Below are 20290 nucleotides of genomic sequence, written 5' to 3'. Positions count from 1 at the left end.
TTCACTGCAGCACTATTTACAATAGCCAGGTCATGGAAGCAACCTAAGTGCCCATCGACAGACGAATGGATAAAGAAGATATGATACATATATACAATGGAATATTACTCAGCCATAAAAAGGAATGAAATTGGGTCATTTGTTGAGACGTGGATGGACATAGAGGCTGTCATACAGAGTGAAATAAGTCAGAAAGAGAAAAATAAAATATCGTATATTAACGCATATATGTGGAATCTAGAAAAACGGTACAGATGAACCAGTTCGCAAGGCAGAAATAGAGACACAGATGTACAGAACAAACGTATGGACACCAAGTGGGGAAAGCAGGGGTAGGGGAGTGGGGTGGAATGAATTGGGAGATTGGGATTGACATATATACACTAATATGTATAAAATAGAAAACTAATAACTAATAGATAACTAACCTGCTGTATAAAAAAATTAAAGCAAAAAAAAAAAAAAAGACATACAGATGGCCAAGGGGCACATGAAAAGATGCTCAACATTACTAATAAAAAGAATTTAAAAAAAAAAGCAGGATGTCCAACTCAAATTAATAATCTTACTGTGCTTTGCACGGTCTGGATCAAAACTAATGTGAGAGCATTGTGCTTTTCTTGGCTCACAGCCGTTAAAAAGGATGGATGAGAAACTGGACCACGACTGAGCTGTAAACAGCTGAACACTCCATCACAGGATGAACAGCTGAAAGTACTGGAGAAGTTAAAGTCAAAGAGCACCATCTTAAAATGAGCACCGTCAGATGGACCTTTAGGTGGAGGAGGGGTTAGATTTCAAGTAGATTCAAGCAGGTCCAGAGGGTAAAATAAGGACCCAAGATAAACATAGCAGCAGAAGTTTCAGCTCAGCCTCAGTTCCAGTGCACAGCATTTTCCAGAAGCAGGATGGGTTGCATATGTGTCCCCTGACAGAAGACTTTGCAGACCTGGATGCCTATGTGTTGGCACAGAGCATAGAGGTTTCCCATCCTGCCTGAAAAGCTGGGCAGGGTAGTCTCTGAAGGTCTCTCCCCAGTCCAGGAGTCTAGAATTCTGTTTCCTAACCAGCCTCTTTCTTCTCAGGGGACACAAAATCTACTGGAATGTCCCTGCACCACGTTTTTCAAAGTATCGCTGACACATGAGGTTTCTCAAAATCCCTGAACACGTTCTTCGCGACACTATCTCTCCCGCCACTGCTTCCCCAGGGCCCGTGTTCAGTCATATGTTCTAGGTCCCCTTCTCTTCAAGGCTGAACATCAGTCTGAACTATTAATACCTTGACAACTCAGTTGCCTGTTGTTGAGGTTTGGTTCCCATTGAAACATGCCTTTTTCAGCGAGCAGCTTTTGCCCCAACCATATGGAAACTTTTGGTCAGTGGTTAGCTGTGTGAAAGCTTACATGATACCCAGATGAAATGAAAAAAATGAATCACTTCTGTTCCTCTTAGCACAGGAATACCAGCTTATGTTTCTCCTCCAGGAAACCAAACTATATGTACAAATATTTACTTGTGTAAATAGGGGCACAGTCATGCTCAAGATAGAAATGTTCAAATAAGTCCTTAGTCTCACGAGTCATTCTCCCTGCTCTTTCTTTCAGATGTCAGCTCCGACTGGATCCTCTTAAACTATTCTAGGATCTGTGATAACCAATTCGATATTTTATTGCTTCTTTCTAAGAATCTAAATAGGGAGATATACTTTTCTAAATTTTAATTCCATTAATGCTAGATTCTGTTATAGGCTAAAGCAGTGATAGAATTTTACATACAGAAGTTGCCTTTTAGTGACCTGATAGAAAAAGGTTTTTGCTTTATATTAGTTTTCAGTCTTGGAAGGGAAGGTCTATATGTTAGGAGGGATGGAGAAAAGGGTCTCCAGGGATTGGCTGTCAGACTTACTATGGGTCGTTTGGCCGGGGATGCGGTGTGATGTCTCTCAGACATGAGAGCAAGGGGCTTGTCATCGCTGTGGAAGGATCTCATTCTGCTGTTGTTAAGTTTGGTGAAGAAGATAGGTGAGCTCCCTGCTAAAATCTTCCCTGATCAACACTTTTCTCCCACTTGGAAAAGAAAAAGAGGTGAAACGAGTTTATGAAGAAATCCTTTCTCTTTTGCCGAAGGCCACAGGCCAGCTGAGCATCATCTACAGAGAAGTCCACCCAAAAGAATGGCTCAGAGCCATATGTGCAAGCACATGTGGTCCCAGAGCTACCAGCTGGGGGAACAGATGTTTCCGTAGAATGTTTCTTTTGCTACTGAGGACCCAGTTCTCCCTGGCTGAGGGCCTTTGGTTACCCATTAGGTAGATGTTAGTAATTATCCCTCCTACAACGTACATATTTTGAAAGATCATACTCTTTACTCATTAGCCTGGGGCCCAGTGGTAATATGTCCTCTCCTCCCCAGGTCAGTCCCAGGAGAGTCAATTCAACAGAGGACAGGGTCACTTCAGAAGAGCCCATGGCTAATCCTCAAATTGCATCCATTCTATCCCCAGTTGGTAGCCCAGGATCTTCTGTGCCACAGAAATCCCCTGTGGCCTGTCACAGGCGCTTGTGGAAGTTGCCACTTAGGGTTCAGTATCAACATGAGTGAACTCTGAGTGAAACTCAAGGCTTGCTTCCTTAACATAAATATTATCTTATAAGATGAAGGAAAAATCATACCACAGATGTGTCCTGTCTCTTACTCTCCGGCAGAGCATAGCAAATCATGTTCCGTTACAGATCTCAAAACTGCTGGATTGCTTAATAAATGCTAGCTCTCAGTTTTTCGTGTCCCTTAACCAGAATAGGTAATAAGGGACTTACCCTCTTATTCACCCTCTTACTCAGGGATCTGAGTCAATATATGTCCGAATGTACTTCTTTACAATCATATCTTAACCTAAATTCCCCTTTATTAGCCGGTCAGTTGGACTTTCACCTGAAGTGTTAGATTTTCCATTCTTCCTCCCATAGATTTTCCATTCTTTCTCCCAGTGTTTGTTTTACTTCTGCCGAGCCCTGTCACTCTTTTATGGTTTCTGGCCAGTCTCTGGCAGTCCGTCTGCTCTGCCCTTGGCTGTCTGTCCTCCCCCGTTTATTTCCGCATGGTTGAAACAGAGGAGAGACAAAATGCCGCGAGACAAGAGAAAGCTAAGAAGCAGTGTTTCTGCCTGGGGCAAGGGAAGGTACCTGAGGAGGTGACATCTGAGCAGTGGTTCAGCAGGTGTGCGGAGTGGGGGAAGGGCTGAGAAGAGGCCCACGCAGAGAGAATTGCACAAGGCGCCAAGCACCGCTCAGCAGTACTTGCTAGAAAAAGAATTGCCTTCAAAAAAAAAAAAAAAAAAAAAAGAATTGCCTTCATTACTCAAACATGGAATCAATTGTAGTAATGCATTGTTCCTGGGACATATTTCCCTACATCAGGAAGTGAGCGGTCTTATCTAGGGGACTGGAATTTAGTTCTTTAAATAAATAAGCTTTATTTGCAATTCTTAGGTCTGTTTTAACCAAATGTTTCAGAAACAATCTATACCATCTCCCACATCATTCTAACTGTGCTTTTTCTTGAGGAAGGTTTGATAACGAGTCAGATGTACTAAAACAAAAACATGAGTTTGTCGTTCAACAAAGTCTTTTCATTCCGCTTGGTTGTCAAACTTTTCCCATCCGTTAAGAGAGGGAAACTTATTATTATTTTAAGAGGAACCGGGTGCAAAAAGAAAGTGAATTATCTCAGTGGTCTAATGTATAGATTCAAAGATAGCCATAAAGTAATTAGGTGAAAAGAACCTAGACGCCGTTTGGCCTTCTGTTATAGGCGACGGATGGGAGACATCAAGCAAGGTGCCCACAGTCACGTGGTCCTGGACCTAAGGGTCACTGCAAGCCTTTCCCTCAACATCCCCACTCACCCACTCCCACCCTCACGCCCCTCTCTCACACTTCCTCACCATAGACCACAAAAGCTTTCTTTCACAATGTTGTTTTAAAGTGGCCTCAACTGAAATGATCCCAGAAAGCTATTTCTGTTTACGCTTAGGATTACAAAGCATTTGAATTCTTGGAGTTACATTCTAATGAGCAGTTCTTTACTTGGTAGAACGTTTTTATTGAGGATGTTAAGGAGGGTGTGACTAATAGGTTCCAGTATCTGGATCCTGTCAATGAATAGCGTTAACTGTATAACATCTAAATCAGCCTTGGCCTTTCTGTTGGTTTGGCCAAAAAGTTTATTCGGGTTTTTCCGTAATGTGCTATGCAAAACCTGAACGAACTTTTTGGCCAACCCAATGCAATATGAGGTCAGGGTCTGTGTTCTTTATAGTTATCACAAGACTTATTTTCTTTGCTTTAGGGTACTTTTGACTTCAGTAACACTGCTGTCTATATATTCAATCAACCTTCTGTTGATCTGTTCCAAGGAAACAGGTAAGCTGATAGCACGTCTAGTTTTGTAAAGCCAGGGTAATTGATTCTCATGGTGATACTGTGAACAAATGATACTCTCCCTGTTCAGCAACTTGATTATTAAAGAAAAACTGTACTTTGACCTGTCGTCACTGGAAGACCTGTAGAGGAATTTACCTACAGAAGTAGATAGAGCAACATATAAGTTAACTTGTTATGAACAATGAGCAAATAACATTGCCATTTAAAGAGAACCCTCAATTATACCTGCTTTTCTAGTTTAAGATGACTTCATTTTAAAGGCCTCGGCTTTTTCCTTAGGTCTTTATAAAATTAGACCAAGGATCCCATGTTTTTATATTATAGCCTCCAAGGTTTCAAAAGTAAACAGAGCTTTCATTCCCTTTCGTGCATATTCCAAGGAGAAAACGTGATTCCCAATGCAATGTGGGAATGAGTGTGGTGTGAAAAGACTTCAGGTTCTCTGGGCAGTGTAATACCTGAAGTGTTTATTTTCTGTTCCTGGGACACTGGATTATGTTTGTAATACTTTGACTTTTACTTTAGCTAAAACCACATTGGCCGACTATTACTGTATGTAGATGACTCCATTTAACTGGAACATTTTCTAATAAACTGCAGATCTAACCATTGTCTAGTTTAAACACCAGTCTTATGAGAGAATAAACAAAAGTTTAATTGTAGTCTGACTCATATTGCTTCCTGTGAACCTTTTGAAAAACGTGAGCTGAACTGTTACAAAGAAATATAAACCCATTTTCTTAAATGAATGGTTTAACATTTTAGTATTTATTGAGATGAGCCGGTTGAACACTTTAGAATTTTGCTATGGCCAAATTATTCTCTTGACAGAGTTATCTGCTTCCCTCGTTTGTGAGTTGCAAATCCCTGAACTAAATTTTATCAAAGGTCAGAATTCTGATGTCGTGGTTATTACATGTTTCTAAGCTTGTTACTGTATTTAGGACCCATGAGGCATTGTTGGAATATTACTAAGATAATTCCTTGTTAGCCTGATCAGTTCAGGTAATTCATTCAAAAGGAACTTTTCTTCCCAAGCATCAGGATTTTTATTTTTAAATCAAATTTTTATTTTAATGATACACACCAGACCTGAGAATAAGATCAGAGTGGGAACTTCCCCCCCAGTAAAGTAGGGAGACTTTTGAGACAGTAAAACAAATAAGTCTTATGACCTCATCGTTTATTTGCAGTGCTTTTTTAGCCAACCTGAAAAAGAAAAAATCGTGATCATGTCTGACATTTAAAAATGTCAAGGGGTTGTTTTGTAATGAAAATGCCTTAACCCTTGCAAAGCCAAGAAGGCTATTTGTGTGATTTTTGATAAAGACAATAACTTGGGGAATCGTCAATAGAATGATGAAATCTTGGCTATTTTTAACATAGGGAACTCTGTCATTTCTTCTGTTCTCAACTGTGGTTTTTAAACAGGCTGCATGGTTTATGAAAAGCTGGGAGAACAGGTCTTTGGCACCACAGGGAAACTTGTCATCTTTGGAGCCACCTCCCTACAGAACACTGGAGGTAAAAAGATCATGTTTTTCTGTACATTAATGTTGTGAACATTATTATTTCTTTCTAATCCTGGTGGTTGGGTGGCCACATGAATTTTAACATAATTCAAGCAGTATCATTCTCATTGCTAAAATGGCGCTTGGGAAGTCCAGCAGACACAGTAGTCGCTTAACAACCAAGGATACTGGGACAGTGTCTACAGCTGTCTTTGTGTCTTATTGAAGGTAGTCTAGGAACAGGTTGGTGACCTTTTATATAGCTTGCAACGTGAGCCTCAGTAGCCTCTTTCTAAAAATGTTCTCATTTTCCTCTAGCAATGCTGAGCTACCTGTTCATAGTAAAAAATGAACTACCCTCTGCCATAAAGTTTCTAATGGGAAAGGAAGAGACATTTTCGTAAGTTATAGACCGCTGTTTGTGAGATAACTAAAATGCTTTTAATTGAAATGTGGGCTAACCAACGTTTTTGTTTTATGAAGACTGCAGAAACAAAGTTTTCCCTAGGCTGTTTTTTCTTGGTTTGTTGTTTCTGGGGGTATATAAATGAAGGAAGCAGGCAGAGCCATTTGAATCTGAGCATTTAAAAGGTAGATTCATCGGTCATGCTGTAAACGCTAGGTGCTGCAATTTCCCAAGAGCTTGAAATCTACATCCAGTTTCTATGAAGTAGAACAGATGTGGAGTATTTTTGACACAGAAGTGGAACAAGCAAGATTAAGACCGGAGTCTCTTCCTTAAAGAAGGGACAGAGCATTTGGGGAGCAGAACTGACGTGAGCCAGCCTCATTAAAGATGCAGCTAACCTTGGAAAATGTTGCAGCTGCGTTTAGTACATCCTTTGTTTTGACTACCTCTTGCTTAACAGTTCTTGTCAGTCTTAGTTTCCCTGTTTTCTTTCAAGGGAGAATCGTAGAAACCAGAGTTCCTAGTGTTCTTTCATCAGGATTCAAGGTCAAATACAAGGAATTAGGGAGAAAGCAATGGCTACCTGTGGTGACTTGTTTTTCGATGATATTAGCCAAGCAAAACAGAAAGGAACTTTCTCTTTAAATAATTGATAAGAGAAGTTGTAATCTGACAGAACGTAATGTGTGCATTCAGCTTTGAAACGATGTAAATAATTCAGAGGAAAGGCATGCTTAGCCAGTGGGAGTGAGGGGGGAAGCAGTATCTCTTCTTCTGCTGCCTGAGGAGAGAGATGATAGTAAGTGACTAGTGGTTGGGTCAAAGTGGTTGGATAAAACCTGAATAATGATAAAAGTTAATGGTAAACATTAGTAATAGTTAACAAAGTTTAAGTACTGTGAAATTTTATGTGTGAGGAAAGAAAAGTCACTTTCTAAGAAAATGTGACCTAACTGCTTACATGCCTTTCAGAGCCTGGTACGTGGATGGCCGCCTTCTGGTGGTGGTAGTTACCTTTGGCATAATTCTCCCTCTGTGTCTCTTGAAGAACTTAGGTAAGAGCTTGCTTTTCTCATAGTCTCTACAATACCCAGGTGAATCAGAAACCTAATAAAAACGAACAACTTTGCCCTCTGCTTTCACTTGTAGGGTAAAGATTAAACGAGTGATAAATTACAAGTATTAATCAGGCTTGACTTTAACATGGGATAAAAACACTGGTTGGTATGTGACTTCCTAAGCAATCCCTCTACTAAGCCGTGGAGGGAAGAAGGGAGGTCCTGGGACCAGCAACAGACAGTGCTCTGTCCAAAAGCACAAAGTCCAGGAAATGGAATTCTCCTCGTACAAGGTCTTACATACTCATTATTTAGATGAGCAGAATTTCACATCTGATATCAAGACAGAAAGTTGCTTATATTTTTACCCCAAAGTATTATGAATCACTCTTAAAATTATCAGAGTCTAACCAGTCTCAATTATTTGCTTCATTGAAGGGAGAGAAAGAAGCAAAAAGTCAAAAGTGGTAGATAATCACTAAGTCATATCCATTTGGTTTTGACATTTTTTTGTGTGTGTATTTGGAGACCAGGGTCCCTGATGTTATGGACATTTCGTGTGTGGAATAATGCAGCCAGACTGCCGTCCAGTCCAAAGCCTCTGAAATGCATTTCCTTTAATTCTGGGCTCATTCAAGGCAGACATTTAACGTTCTTCCCAAAATGATTGCTAACCATAATTTTTTGTTTTGTATGAAAAATACCAAGCCTCTGTAGCTGTTCTGTGAGACCTATAAGTAGATTGTTTTTTAAGCTACTTAATTATCTGGTTTCTGAGTCTGTGTTTAAGCTTTTCTGTGTATATACATGTAGCTCTTTTCAGTGCAAGTGGAGAAGGGCTCTTCTCCCCCAGGGGTGAGAATAGTGCAGCCCCCAGAGACCACTGAACTCTGCCTTGCTGGAGATTATGGTGCTTGGAGATCTCCCAGGCATTCCAAGGGGAGCAAGGTGGAGATCCTCAGGTGTTCAGTTTCTCCCTAGAAAGCACTTCCTCTCCGCTGCGTATATTCAGTGTTTATACAATATGTGCATAATCAAGAATTACTGAATGGATCAAGGAGTAAATGGGATTTGGCCATAGGAATCCATCCGAGTACAGCAACAGAGACCTATGGCCAAATTTGGGAAAGTCTTTTTCCCTGGATTCTGGGAATCTGTGTTCTCTATCTAGTGTGTCAGGAAGAACTGGAATCAAAACACATAATGCTATAATGTTTTAATTTCAAGTCACCATTTTTGCCAAGTAAGGTAGCATTATCAAAATAATCTTGTATTAATACTAGCATGTATGAATACTAGTGGAACCCCAAACTATGCTTGAAAGAATGCATTGAAAGAGGTGATGGATGAAATCATAATAATTCTTTAAACTTTTTTTTTTAGGCTATCTTGGCTATACTAGTGGATTTTCCTTGAGCTGTATGGTTTTTTTCCTAATTGTGGTAAGTGCTGATTGAAATGTTTGGCTTGGTTTTGCTATAGTATGATGCTATGTAATAATTATGCATTATTTGGCTTTATGTGATAACGTCTGATTGTTTCTCCTTTATTTTTTAATACTAGGTTATATACAAGAAATTTCAAATTCCCTGCATTGTTCCAGAGCTAAATTCAACAATAAGTGCTAATTCAACAAATGCTGACATGTGTACACCAAAATATGTTACCTTCAATTCAAAGGTAAGTTTCTTATCCTTTAAATATAAAAACGAGTGTTTCTACTAAGGGCATTTGTATTTCTCAGACTTCTTTTGATTAAACTGTCTTTGATGTGTTTGTTCTCAAAGAACACTGTATCACTGCTTCCAACTGCCACAATCCACTTAGGGACCTTGGAGAAATATACAAATTGTATATTTCATTCTCCCTTTTACCCAGTTTATGTGTAGGACAGCCTTAAGTATTCCCTGTGAAAACCTCTTTCTGGATAATTGTCTCAGCTCTGTTATTCCTTGTAGATCTTTAAAAACAGATTAATAACTAACATCCTTAGCCCACTGCTTCTTATCTTGTGGTGACAGAAAGGAACACCTCAGACTTCCCCAGCAAGTACAGTTGAAATACAGACGCCACCACAAATTGGCACTTAAGGAACGTTCATGTGACATATTGGGAAATGATGGACTATGGAACCAGTCAGGCTTGGATTTGAATCCTCACGCAAATTATCAACCCCATTTGTAAAATAACTATTCTATTCTGTATCTTACAGGGTTTTGTTAGAATGTGCCTGGTACAGTGCTTGGGCAAAATTAGAGCATGAGAAATGTTACTTTTCCCTCCTTCTCTGCCAACTTCTTTTTGCATAAGAGTTACTATATTGAATTTGAGAGTTTTAAAAAACCTTATCTAAGAAAACGAATTTAGCTCGTTCTCTCTCTCTCGCTGTCTTTTAACTCTCAAGGATACAGCCAAAGCAGTGAAGTGATTTTCTTTTTAGAAAGTAACTTTCTTTTTAGATGCCATATTTAAGTCTGATTGATGCGCCCTGTATAGTGCAAAGAGCAGTAAAACGGAGGTGGAAGTTCTGGGCGTGTTGCCTAGCCTGTCTTGGAGGGAGTCAGGAGAACAGCACTGGTCTGCCTCAGGGTTGCTGTGGGGATTCAGTGAAATAATGTAGGAAAGTGCTATGTAACCGGCTAGCGCCACATAAGTACGGGGTGACGCAGTGCCTGGAGGTTGTAAAATACACTATGGGTGAGCCCAGCTCTAGAACCCCTGTCTGCCAAGTGCCTAATGTCTCAAGCTAGATAAGCTGTCTTAGAGAAGCTGCTCCTATTTCGATACCAAAGCTCTCCTAATAACCAAATAATCCAGGGATTCTGAAGGGCTGTCAGATGAAAAGACGGCTCAGAAATACTGGAGCTGTACAATTTTTATGGTAAAAATGCCTTTCCATAACGTTTATATTTTTTCTTTCAAATAGACCGTGTACGCTTTACCAACAATTGCATTCGCATTTGTCTGCCACCCGTCTGTCCTGCCAATTTACAGCGAGCTTAAAGAGTAAGAGATGTGTTTAATTTTTTTGCAAACTGAATCATTTTAGGGCCCCTCATTAATAAGCAAGTACTGTATTTAAAATAAATGGACTCATATGATGAACCCCCGCTGACTCATCACCCAGCTTCAACATTTACTTTCTGCCATTCTCAAGCAAGAAAAATCACAAACCTACAGTGTATTTTGGCCATAAATGTATAAAGTGGCTTACTCTGTGGGCTTTTTCTTGTTAATTCTGTTTTTCAAATTCTATATTACTCAAGAGAGTTCAAGTATTTGTGTTGCTTTATGTTACTTATGATTATTTTGCAAGTGGATAATAATAATCTTCATACCCATCTGTGAGCCACTAAATACACTGCATCTGATTTGCCTTTTGGTTTACTTGGAAAAGGCTGGTAAATCAGGCAGGAAGAAATTAATGTTAAGACCACAAACTGGACAAAAGAATATTGTTGTTCATTTCAAACTATTACTATGATTATATGGATTTGTTTTTGATTGCTGTTAGAGAAAACGAAAGCCCTGCTTAGAAATTCCCTCATGGGTTCTCTTTTTAGCCTATTGTTATCAGACTTTCCACATAAAAATAGTCATCGTGGCATAGTGTCTTTTTTTTTGAGGTAACTGGTTTACAACTTATATAGGTTTCATGTGTACAGCCTAATATTTCTCCTTCTGTATACATCACATCCTGCTCACCACCAAAAATTTAGTTTCCATCCATCACCATACAGTTGATCCCCTTTACGCATTTTGTCCTTCCCCAGCCCCTTCCCCTCTGGTAACCACTACTCTATTCTCTGTAGCTACCTCCTTGGTTAGTTTTACTCCTAGGTATTTTATTCTTTTTGTTGCAACTGTAAATGGATTGTTTTCTTAATTTCTCTTTCTGCTAGCTCATCTTTAGCATACAGAAACATGGCAGATTTTTGTATGTTGACTTTGTACCCTGCAGCTTTACTGTACTTGTTTATTATTTCTAATAGTTTTTTGGTGGAGTCTTCAGGGTTTTCAATATATAAAATCGTGTCACCTGCAAATAGGGACAGCTTTCCAATTTGGATGCCTTTTATTTCGTTTTCTTGCCTAATTGCTCTGGCTAGGACTTTCGATACTAGGTTGAATAAGAGTGGTGAGAGTGGGCACACTTGTCCTCTTCCTCATTTTAGAGAGATAACTTCCAGTTTTTCATCATTGAGAATGATGTTAGCTGTGGGTTTGTCATATATGGCCTTTATTATGTTGAGGTAGGTTCCTTCTGTACCCACTTCATTGAGTTTTTATCGTAAGTGGGTATTTTGTTAATGTGGTATATATATCACATTGATTGATTTGAGAATGTTGAACTATCCTTGCATCCCTGGAATAAATTCCACTTGATCACAGTGTATGATCCTTTTGATGTATTGTTGTATTCAGTTTGCTAGTATTTTGTTGAGGATTTTTTGCATCTATGTTCATCAGAGATATTGGCCAGCAATTTTTTTGTGTGTCGTCTTTGTCTGGTTTTGGTATCATGGTGATGTTGACCTCATAAAATGTTAGGAGGCATTCCCTCCTCTTCAAAATTTTGGAAGAGTTTGAGAAGGATGGGTATTAAATCTTCTTTAAATGTTTGGTAGAATACACCAGGGAAGCCCTCTGGTCCTGGAGACTTGTTTTTTGGGAGGTTTTTGATTACTGTTTCAATCTCTGTACTAGTGATCAGTCTATTCAGATTTTCTATTTCCTTATGACTCAGTCTTGGAAGGTTATATGATTCTAAGCATTTGACCATTTCTTCTAGGTTGCCCAATTTGTTGGCATATAGCTTTCATAATATTCTCTTGTAATCGTTTGTATTTCTGTGGTATCCATTGTTATTTATCCTCTTTTGTTTCTGATTTTATTTATCAGGGCCTTCTGTCTTTTTTTCTTAGTGAGTCTAGCTAAAGGCTTGTCATTTTTCTTCATCTTTTCAAAGAATCGGCTCTTAGTTTCATCGATCTTTTCTATTGTCTTTTTAGTTTCTATTTCATTTATTTCCACTCTGATCTTTGTTTCCTTCCTTTGGACTTTGTTCTTCTTTTTCTAGTTCCTCTAGGTGTCAGGTTAGATTGTTTATTTGAGATTTTTCTTGTTTCTTGAAGTAGGCATCATGGTATAGTCTTAAACTCAGAAAGATATACAATATAGCTATCTGTTTCCATTTTGAAACAAAAATAAAGATGATGTTATTTAGCATTGAATTCACTCATTATTCTTCCTCTTTCATATTTAATTGATATATGAGTAAACTTTGAAGTATCGGTATTTACATCTACCTGTCTATGTGTTCATCAGGCTTACTTTATGACCTTATATTTAGGGTGTTTAAATACATCTTTGGCATCTTTTAAATTTAATAGTTCAGCTTTTAGTTTGTAATTTCCTCACATGGGTACTTCTCAATTTTTCTCGTTTTCCATACTCCCTTTTATGACACACTCAAATGTTGTGACTGTTGGTGGTCGACTGTTGGGTAGAAGTCTTGTGGATTAATTGTTTGGGCAGTTAAAGAAACTTAGAGGTTCATGCAAACTCCCAGAGTAAACTTGACCTAAGAGAGAAAGAGAGAGCCCTTCATTATCCCAGCTGTGAGCTCTTAGGCACTCATTGCTCTGGAGACAAACAGGCTTCCCTGGGGCTATTCAGCGGGAAAACCGAACTTAAATAGCAGCTTTAGCAACTGAACACCGAGGTCAAGTTGTAGCTCTGCCCCGAGGTGAGAGAACAGCTTTGGAATTTATCCTGCCTTTTTCCTGTGCATGTTGAGTGTAGAGATAGTATCAATCAAATGTTAAAAAATACTCTTTGCTCTACAGATGGGAACTCGATATTCTTTCAAAAGAATGGGGAAGGACATTCAAGGGACTGTTCATTACATGGCTGTCTCTCTCACGATACCCATTTGGTGTAAAAGAAGTTATTATAAACTGGCATATTTGCTGGGGGTAATTTCAGGCGGTCAGGTCAGCCCCAGCCTGATAGAAAGTTAAGTTCTATTCTTCAGTGTTAACACTGGTGCTTACATTCAGTAGTGTGGTTTTTAATTTTTCAAATTCCTTTATCTTTGTTTTTAGTCGATCACAGAAAAAGATGCAGATGGTTTCAAATATCTCCTTTTTCGCCATGTTTGTTATGTATTTCTTGACTGCCATTTTTGGCTACTTGACATTCTATGGTAAGTACCTTCTGTCCGTACATAAATATAGGTATTAGTAAGTAAATTAGTAAAAATCAATATCAAAATAACTTTTAATATGATAGCCCAAAAAGCGACAAATCTGTCCATTGACTTGGCTGATCTTTTCTTCTACTTAAAGCAAATGGCAGTGGTTCCTTTACATATTCATGCAGACTGCACAACAGAATAATTACTGAAACAGTATACTGTAATTTTTTCTCCTAATACTGTCCTTAAAAGAAATTGCATTTTATAAGCACGCCACCTTTACTGAAGAAAGTTTAAAACTATAATCAGAGAAGGCTTTCCTAATTGCTGTTGAGAACTGGGTCAGATTCCATTAATAGAAAAGAGAGACAGATTTTGAAAGTGAGAAAGAGTAGAGTGCTACACTCATGACACTCTGCATTAATTAAAAATAAAGCACCTGGGGCTTCCCTGGTGGCGCAGTGGTTGAGAGTCCGCCTGCCGATGCAGGGGACGTGGGTTCGTGCCCCGGTCCGGGAAGATCTCACATGCCGTGGAGCGGCTGGGCCCGTGAGCCATGGCCGCTGAGCCTGCGCGTCCGGAGCCTGTGCTCTGCGACGGGAGAGGCCACAACGGTGAGAGGCCCGCGTACCGCAAAAAAAAAATAAATAAATAAAAATAAAGCACCTGATCCTTCAGCTGCAGGTGGAGCCTTGCAACGATTTGAAGCAGTGACATAGAAAGTTAAAAGAAATGAAATCTGAAAAAGAACAAGGTTTCATTTGTAACTTTTATTGACCCTGTATGAATAGTTTACCTTCTTTTACTACTTCTTCATCCTCTTCTATTCCAATCATCCTGCAGCTTTATTTAACATCTTTCATTATCATTATAATTAGGGCCCTAATATAAACTTAAATACATAAATTTCACATTCTCTATTAAATAATATTTCTTGGGGGCATTTTTTCATAAACACAAATGTCTCAAAATTTAAACACATTTAGAGATGATCAGTTCATCCTAGAGAGGAAGGGAAGCACCAAGTCCTAACCACTGGACCGCCAGGGAATTCCCTTATTAACATTCTCACAAGCGATAGAGAATAGCATTGTCTAGTGAGTCCATAAATACCACATTTAATTTCTGGATAAAGATGGTGTTCTTAAGTTTCCTGCAGAGTTGTAGGGATTAGGGTGGGTAAAGGGAGGGAGAGAGAGAGAGAGTGCCTAATGTTAGCTGAATGGTCTCACTGCAACCTTGTTTAAGCTATGATTTTTCTTGGCAAATCCATTTTTTTCCCACATAGAATAGAATACCAAACCTTTCATACTCTTAGGTCAAAGAAAAAACTCAGCTATTTTTACACGGTTATGAATTTTGAATCAAGGAAGTTAGAACTAAGGAGATTTTTATTATATCCTAGGGCCCTTTTTCTAAAATTGAGACCAATCTCTGGCCCTGACTAGAATTGGAATTCCACACCCTGAACCTTGAGAAGGGAGGGAAACTATCTTTCGTCAAAGGAGTGAGCATTTTCCAGTTGGAGATAAGATGGCAGAGTAGAAGGACCTTGAGCTCACCTCTTCTCACGAGCATCCCCAAATCACAACTAACTGCTCAAAAGTCATTGACAAAAAAGACACGAGTGAGCATTCTTGCTCTCAGTGGCTGCCATTCTAGCTTTGGTTCTCTTTGAAATGACACTTCCTGAAGTTCAGAGTTGAGAAACAGTTCAAAGTGGTGGATAAGCTAAGTACATTTTTTATGAGGAAAACATACCTGGAAGAGAAGAATGATGAACTTCACCATGGTGAAGTTCCATGGGTACCTCTGCCGCTTGGACATTGAGTTATAAGAGGAGAGTTTGGAAGTGGCCCCGTGGGGCCTGCAGTCCACTTAGCGAGAGTGAGGCTGTTCTGTGTTGTTTGATGAGTGGCACCACGTCGGGGAGAATCGAGATGAAGAAGGGCTTTGTGCTTCAACCGTATGGTATTTCTACCCCCAACTTACTCTTAGGTTTAGTGTGTGTAAATTAAGCTCCCCACTTGGTGTAACTTCTTCTAGTGATTACTGTACATTCCTTTTTGCTACAGGTACGTGTGGACAGGTGGTGCCCATCTCACACAGGGGATTTTTCTTTTCAACTTTATAAATTGTGAATAGACACTTCGTTACCCAGAACATTGCTTTCCTTGCCCTTTAGTTTACAAATTCTTTGTGGCTCAGAAAACCCGTCATTCCGTGATGTGCCTTTGTCTTGTTTTAACACCCTCTTACGTTTCCCTCGTTTTAGAAAATGTGCATTCGGACCTCCTCCACAAGTATCAGAGTAAAGATGACATCCTCATCCTGACCGTGCGGCTGGCTGTCATTGTCGCTGTCATCCTCACGGTGCCGGTGTTATTTTTCACGGTGAGTAAAAGGCCTCAGTGCAACTTGAGAAAAGCTGAGGTCTCCTTGCAGAGCAAGCCTGCTTCAGGGAACTCTCCTGCATCATTGAAACTGCATCAAGAAAGGATCCCAAAGCTCTTTGCAAAAAAAGTGGGATCAGTGAGTTAGGGTAACCTTCTGATGGAATGAATCTTCGTTCTAATTTATCTGTCCCTCTTCTTTACAGAGAAATGTAGATAGACTGTTTGAATCCCAATCATCCATGACAGGGGAATATAGAAGAACCGTAAAAGAACACTCAGTCATAGATAAAACAGAAACTATCCCCTGTTTTATTCGTAAAGAAAAAGACTTCCCATCTTAAGTCAAGCCCCCCTGCTTCCCAAACTGTTAAAGCTATCTATAAACTCACTAGGTGTGACAAAACATGTCCCAAATGCCTGTGCACCAATCTTTCAGTCACTGCCGAGATATGTGAAAGGCAGCGTGCTGTGGGCATTACGGAATTTTTTGTTTTCTTTTCCTGCAGGTTCGTTCTTCTTTATTTGAACTGGCTAAGAAAACAAAGTTTAATTTATGTCGTCATGTCTTGGTGACCTTCATACTGCTGGTTATTATCAACTTGTTGGTGATCTTCATACCCTCCATGAAGGATATTTTTGGAGTCGTAGGTACGGCTTTCTGACTTTCTGCTTATTCTATTTACAATAGCTGTTTAGAAACCTGAAGTTTCATAATAACAACCTCAAACTTTGTTTTTCCTTATTTTTCAGGAGTTACGTCTGCTAATATGCTTATTTTCATCCTTCCTTCGTCTCTTTATTTAAAAATCACAAGCCAAGATGGAGATAAAGGAGCTCAACAAATTTGGGTACGTCTCATGCCAGCCACTCTCATTTTTCTGATTAGTTTTTCACTGAAATATATCAAATACATAGTCCATCTCCACCAACTAATACTACTTTTAGGGATCTCAAAAGTAGGCAGCAGTCCTAGTGTTTGCCCATTTGGGAAATTTAAAATATCAGAATTTTCTCTGTTCCCTCAAAATATTTTCAGGTTTTGCTCTTTTGTGCCTTATTTTGCCCTGCGAGGGCAGGGCCAACTGAAAGATTAGACGTTTATCATCCTGTGTCTCTGTAGGGTAATGCCTTGTCTTTAGCAAGACCTGAAGTGGAAAGGGGCTCAAAGATTTTATGCAGTCTGCTGTTTCGGTACAATTCCTAGTCCTGTAACTCCATGCTACAGCCCAGGGAACCTGCAATGCCTTAATTTAAATGGCTGAGTTAGTGTAAAGAGTCTTTTTTATGATTTGACAGAAATGCTTTGGAGCAGCAGACCTGGATTCAGAAACTACCTTTCTATATTGGGATTCTTGTTTCCAGGTCTGGTGAAGTTCAAGGGCATCTTGAAGGTGGTGCACTTGGAGACAGTGAGGGAAGCAGGGGTGAAGTGGCTGCTACATGAGTACCTTCTGGAGCACCATTATGTTTGGCTTCGGAGAAGGCTTCTCAGCCGCCCTCCCAGATAGTGTAAGCACTCCAATCCACATGTTACCTGAGTCAACAGACCCGGATGAGAGACATAGGCCTGGGGGATCATCGCTGTGCATTTAGGAGAAGCAGCGTTGATGCTGGTAGAGCATCTACTTCCCCAGCAGGATTATCCCTAAAGCCATAAATCCTCAGTCCTTCTAGATCTGACCAGTGGGGACTTCGTGAGGACAGAGAGGAAGAGCAGTCACTCTGACACAGCAGTAACGTAAACTAAGATTAAGTTTGACAGTGATGGAGACCTATTGCCCGTGAATTCTCTGGGCCTCTCCAACCCTGCTCCCATTTCAAAACTGCTAGGAGGATCTACCAAATAGCATTAGACAAGGGATCCAGTCCATGTGGGGACCCAGTGGGAGTTACACCAGACCGGTGATGGTGAGCCTGTGTGCAACCCTCCCCTTCCCTTACCTCTGTCTCCCCATCCAGACTCTAGTCCAGCCCCCCTGGCTCTCATGTTGCTTCATCCTTCTCCCTGAATTTCAGCTCTCATTGGAAACTCTCAAGGCCAAGCAGTTTATAATCTCGAGTTCTCCAGATTCTAGAGTTAGGAACCTGCCCCCTGTGGCCTTCATCAACCCTTGAAATAACTTCGTTTTGGACACCCATTTCCTATGTTCACTCGATCAAATCTACTTTTCTTTTTGATATCCTTTTAACACCTTTTCAAACAGAAATGTTTGCCCGCCAGCGATAACCTAGGTTGGTTGGTAAAGAGTAATGAAATGACCTGTATGTTTTCTAAGCCCGTTCTTTTTTTCGGTCGTCGTCTTAGTCTGAAAGAAGCTGTGAGGATACCGTCAGCTGTAGAACAGATTCACTCTGAGGTGACTCCGAAGTCAAAGGACAGAATGCAGAGGATGGTTCTGATAGCTGGTTTTTCTTAGTTTCCCATCCCTGGAGAATCAGATGCACACAGTTTTAGAAAGATTCTCACAGTTTGGCAATAGTTGTAACAAACTCCAAATACAGAGGGACTCAAAAAGAGCGGGAAAAGCATATCTGTTTTTTCCCTGGTATGTGTGGGCAATGTTTGCTTCCCTGAAAATAACTGTTGCCTTTCTGTCACTCCAGGCTGCCCTTTTCTTGGGTCTGGGGGTGGTGTTTTCCCTGGTCAGCATTCCCTTGGTTATCTACGACTGGGCCTGCTCGTCAGGTGGTGATGAGGGCCACTGAGACCAGATGGAGAAGGAAACGGTCAAGTTTCTCATTCATCTCATCAGCAAGCCCTCGTCGCATCCTTTGCAAGTTTACAGAAGCAAACAGAAATTTACAAGATACACAATGGAATAACACTTTGGTAACAAAACAGAGACCTGTTTCTATCATGGTTCATGTCCCTCCAAGATTGGGGATCAATTTTAAGGATTATGGATTTCTTTTGTTCCAAATTGCACGCAATCATATTTTCCAGTACTTTTCACAATCGGTTATTTTTCACTCTCCTAACTCTGTTTTCTGTGATGTCATCGTCTCTTAGAACTTGGAAGACATGATCATCCATCACGTTTATTTATTACACATCCAGATTCTGACATAATTTTCCTACTGATGTTCAGCTTATAATATCTGTACCTTTTTAGAAAAGAAAAGAATCTTGAATTGTATATATTTATTTTGCTTTACAGAAAAAAAAAATGGTTTCGTAAATAATTTGCCTATTTTGGTTAACATAGCACATAGGGATAATCATATGAGAGTCACAGGGCGCGCACCCTTGCTGGATCAGAGGATGCCCAATATTTGAGGCAGCTCTGATCACCTGGCAGCCGAGCTTCTGCAGCCCATGGCCTCGCTGGCACTGCATCCCACTCTGTGCAGAGATATTCTCTGGCGACTGTCCTCAGCTGGGAAGGGGATGGGAATGATTCTTACCTTGGTAAACATACTAATCTACACATCTGGGCAATCTAGCAAATGAAGTTTTGTTTCCCCCTTGACAATTTCTGTCAGAGTTACTCTAAGCTGTGTCAACTTCTATTGGGGAAGACCCATGATACCTTTGTAACAAATTGAGAAGCAAGAGTCCTACAAAAAGATTGTCCAAAATGCCTAAGGAAATATTCCTCGGGTGCAGGTAGCCTTCGGCCCTGCGTCGGTATTGTTGAAGGGGGAAAAGCATTTTCTTAAATTACAAACCCAGCAGCTTTTACTCATGTCCACCAGCTTTTTGCACAGAGAATCACGTGTATCTAACCAAGGATGATCTAGGATAAGTAATTCCTGTTTTATATTGGGTACCTTAGGGGGGTCTTTAAAAGACTTGTTTTATATCTATAAATTTAGGTTATTACAAATATAAGATTTTTGTACCTTAAATAAGCCTCATTCCTATTTCTTCTCCATTAACCATCCATCCAGTCTTGAAAAAAGAAAACGAGCCCTCAGAGATGGTCTTTGAGAAGAACACATGATGAAATCACTGTGTACCTTTCTTCCCCCAGATGGGGACTTTGGCGTCTGTGCTCTCTCTCTTCTCGCCCCTAGTCAAGGGTGGGCCGTTACTGTCCGCCTGACGTGAACCACACAGGAGGACAGAGTTGCCTCACACTCTTACCCCAGCCCCTCTCCTAAAGCAAGTGAAGGAAACTACAGAGAGGCTGAAAAAAGAAGAGAGTTTGGGACAAGGTAGCTTGGAAAGGCATGGGAGACGGTATAGAAACCCAGCACCGCATTCCGCCTGAGCTGGGCCATCACCTATGATTGGATTGTCCGTATCACACAGTGAGAAGTGTGTGTACCC

General features: G+C 40.1%; 1 protein-coding gene across 4 annotated transcripts in view; it reads left to right on the top strand.

The window, feature by feature from the left end:
- SLC38A1 (solute carrier family 38 member 1) overlaps positions 1 to 19913 on the top strand; it is a 70535-nt gene extending 50622 nt beyond the window's left edge. For 3 of the 4 annotated variants that reach the window (XM_029206280.1, XM_029206282.1, XM_029206281.1), the window contains 12 exons: positions 4350 to 4423; positions 5876 to 5968; positions 6274 to 6355; positions 7337 to 7419; positions 8806 to 8864; positions 8986 to 9102; positions 10349 to 10428; positions 13530 to 13630; positions 15897 to 16015; positions 16524 to 16665; positions 16768 to 16865; positions 18622 to 19913. In XM_029206280.1, the coding sequence (XP_029062113.1) occupies positions 4350 to 4423; positions 5876 to 5968; positions 6274 to 6355; positions 7337 to 7419; positions 8806 to 8864; positions 8986 to 9102; positions 10349 to 10428; positions 13530 to 13630; positions 15897 to 16015; positions 16524 to 16665; positions 16768 to 16865; positions 18622 to 18723 (1150 nt within the window). In that variant the 3' untranslated portion in view covers positions 18724 to 19913. Of the gene's footprint in view, positions 1 to 4349; positions 4424 to 5875; positions 5969 to 6273; positions 6356 to 7336; positions 7420 to 8805; positions 8865 to 8985; positions 9103 to 10348; positions 10429 to 13529; positions 13631 to 15896; positions 16016 to 16523; positions 16666 to 16767; positions 18569 to 18621 lie in introns of those variants that run through there. The other variant, XM_029206279.1, reaches the window with a different exon arrangement.
- The last annotated feature ends 377 nt before the right edge of the window (positions 19914 to 20290 follow it).

This window comes from Monodon monoceros, unplaced genomic scaffold, assembly GCF_005190385.1.
Source record: "Monodon monoceros isolate NGI ecotype Baffin Bay Population unplaced genomic scaffold, NGI_Narwhal_1 Super_Scaffold_6, whole genome shotgun sequence".
Classification (NCBI taxonomy): Eukaryota; Metazoa; Chordata; class Mammalia; order Artiodactyla; family Monodontidae; genus Monodon; species Monodon monoceros.
The sequence above is the reverse complement of the archived record's forward strand: the minus strand, read 5'-3'. Positions and strand labels throughout refer to the sequence as shown.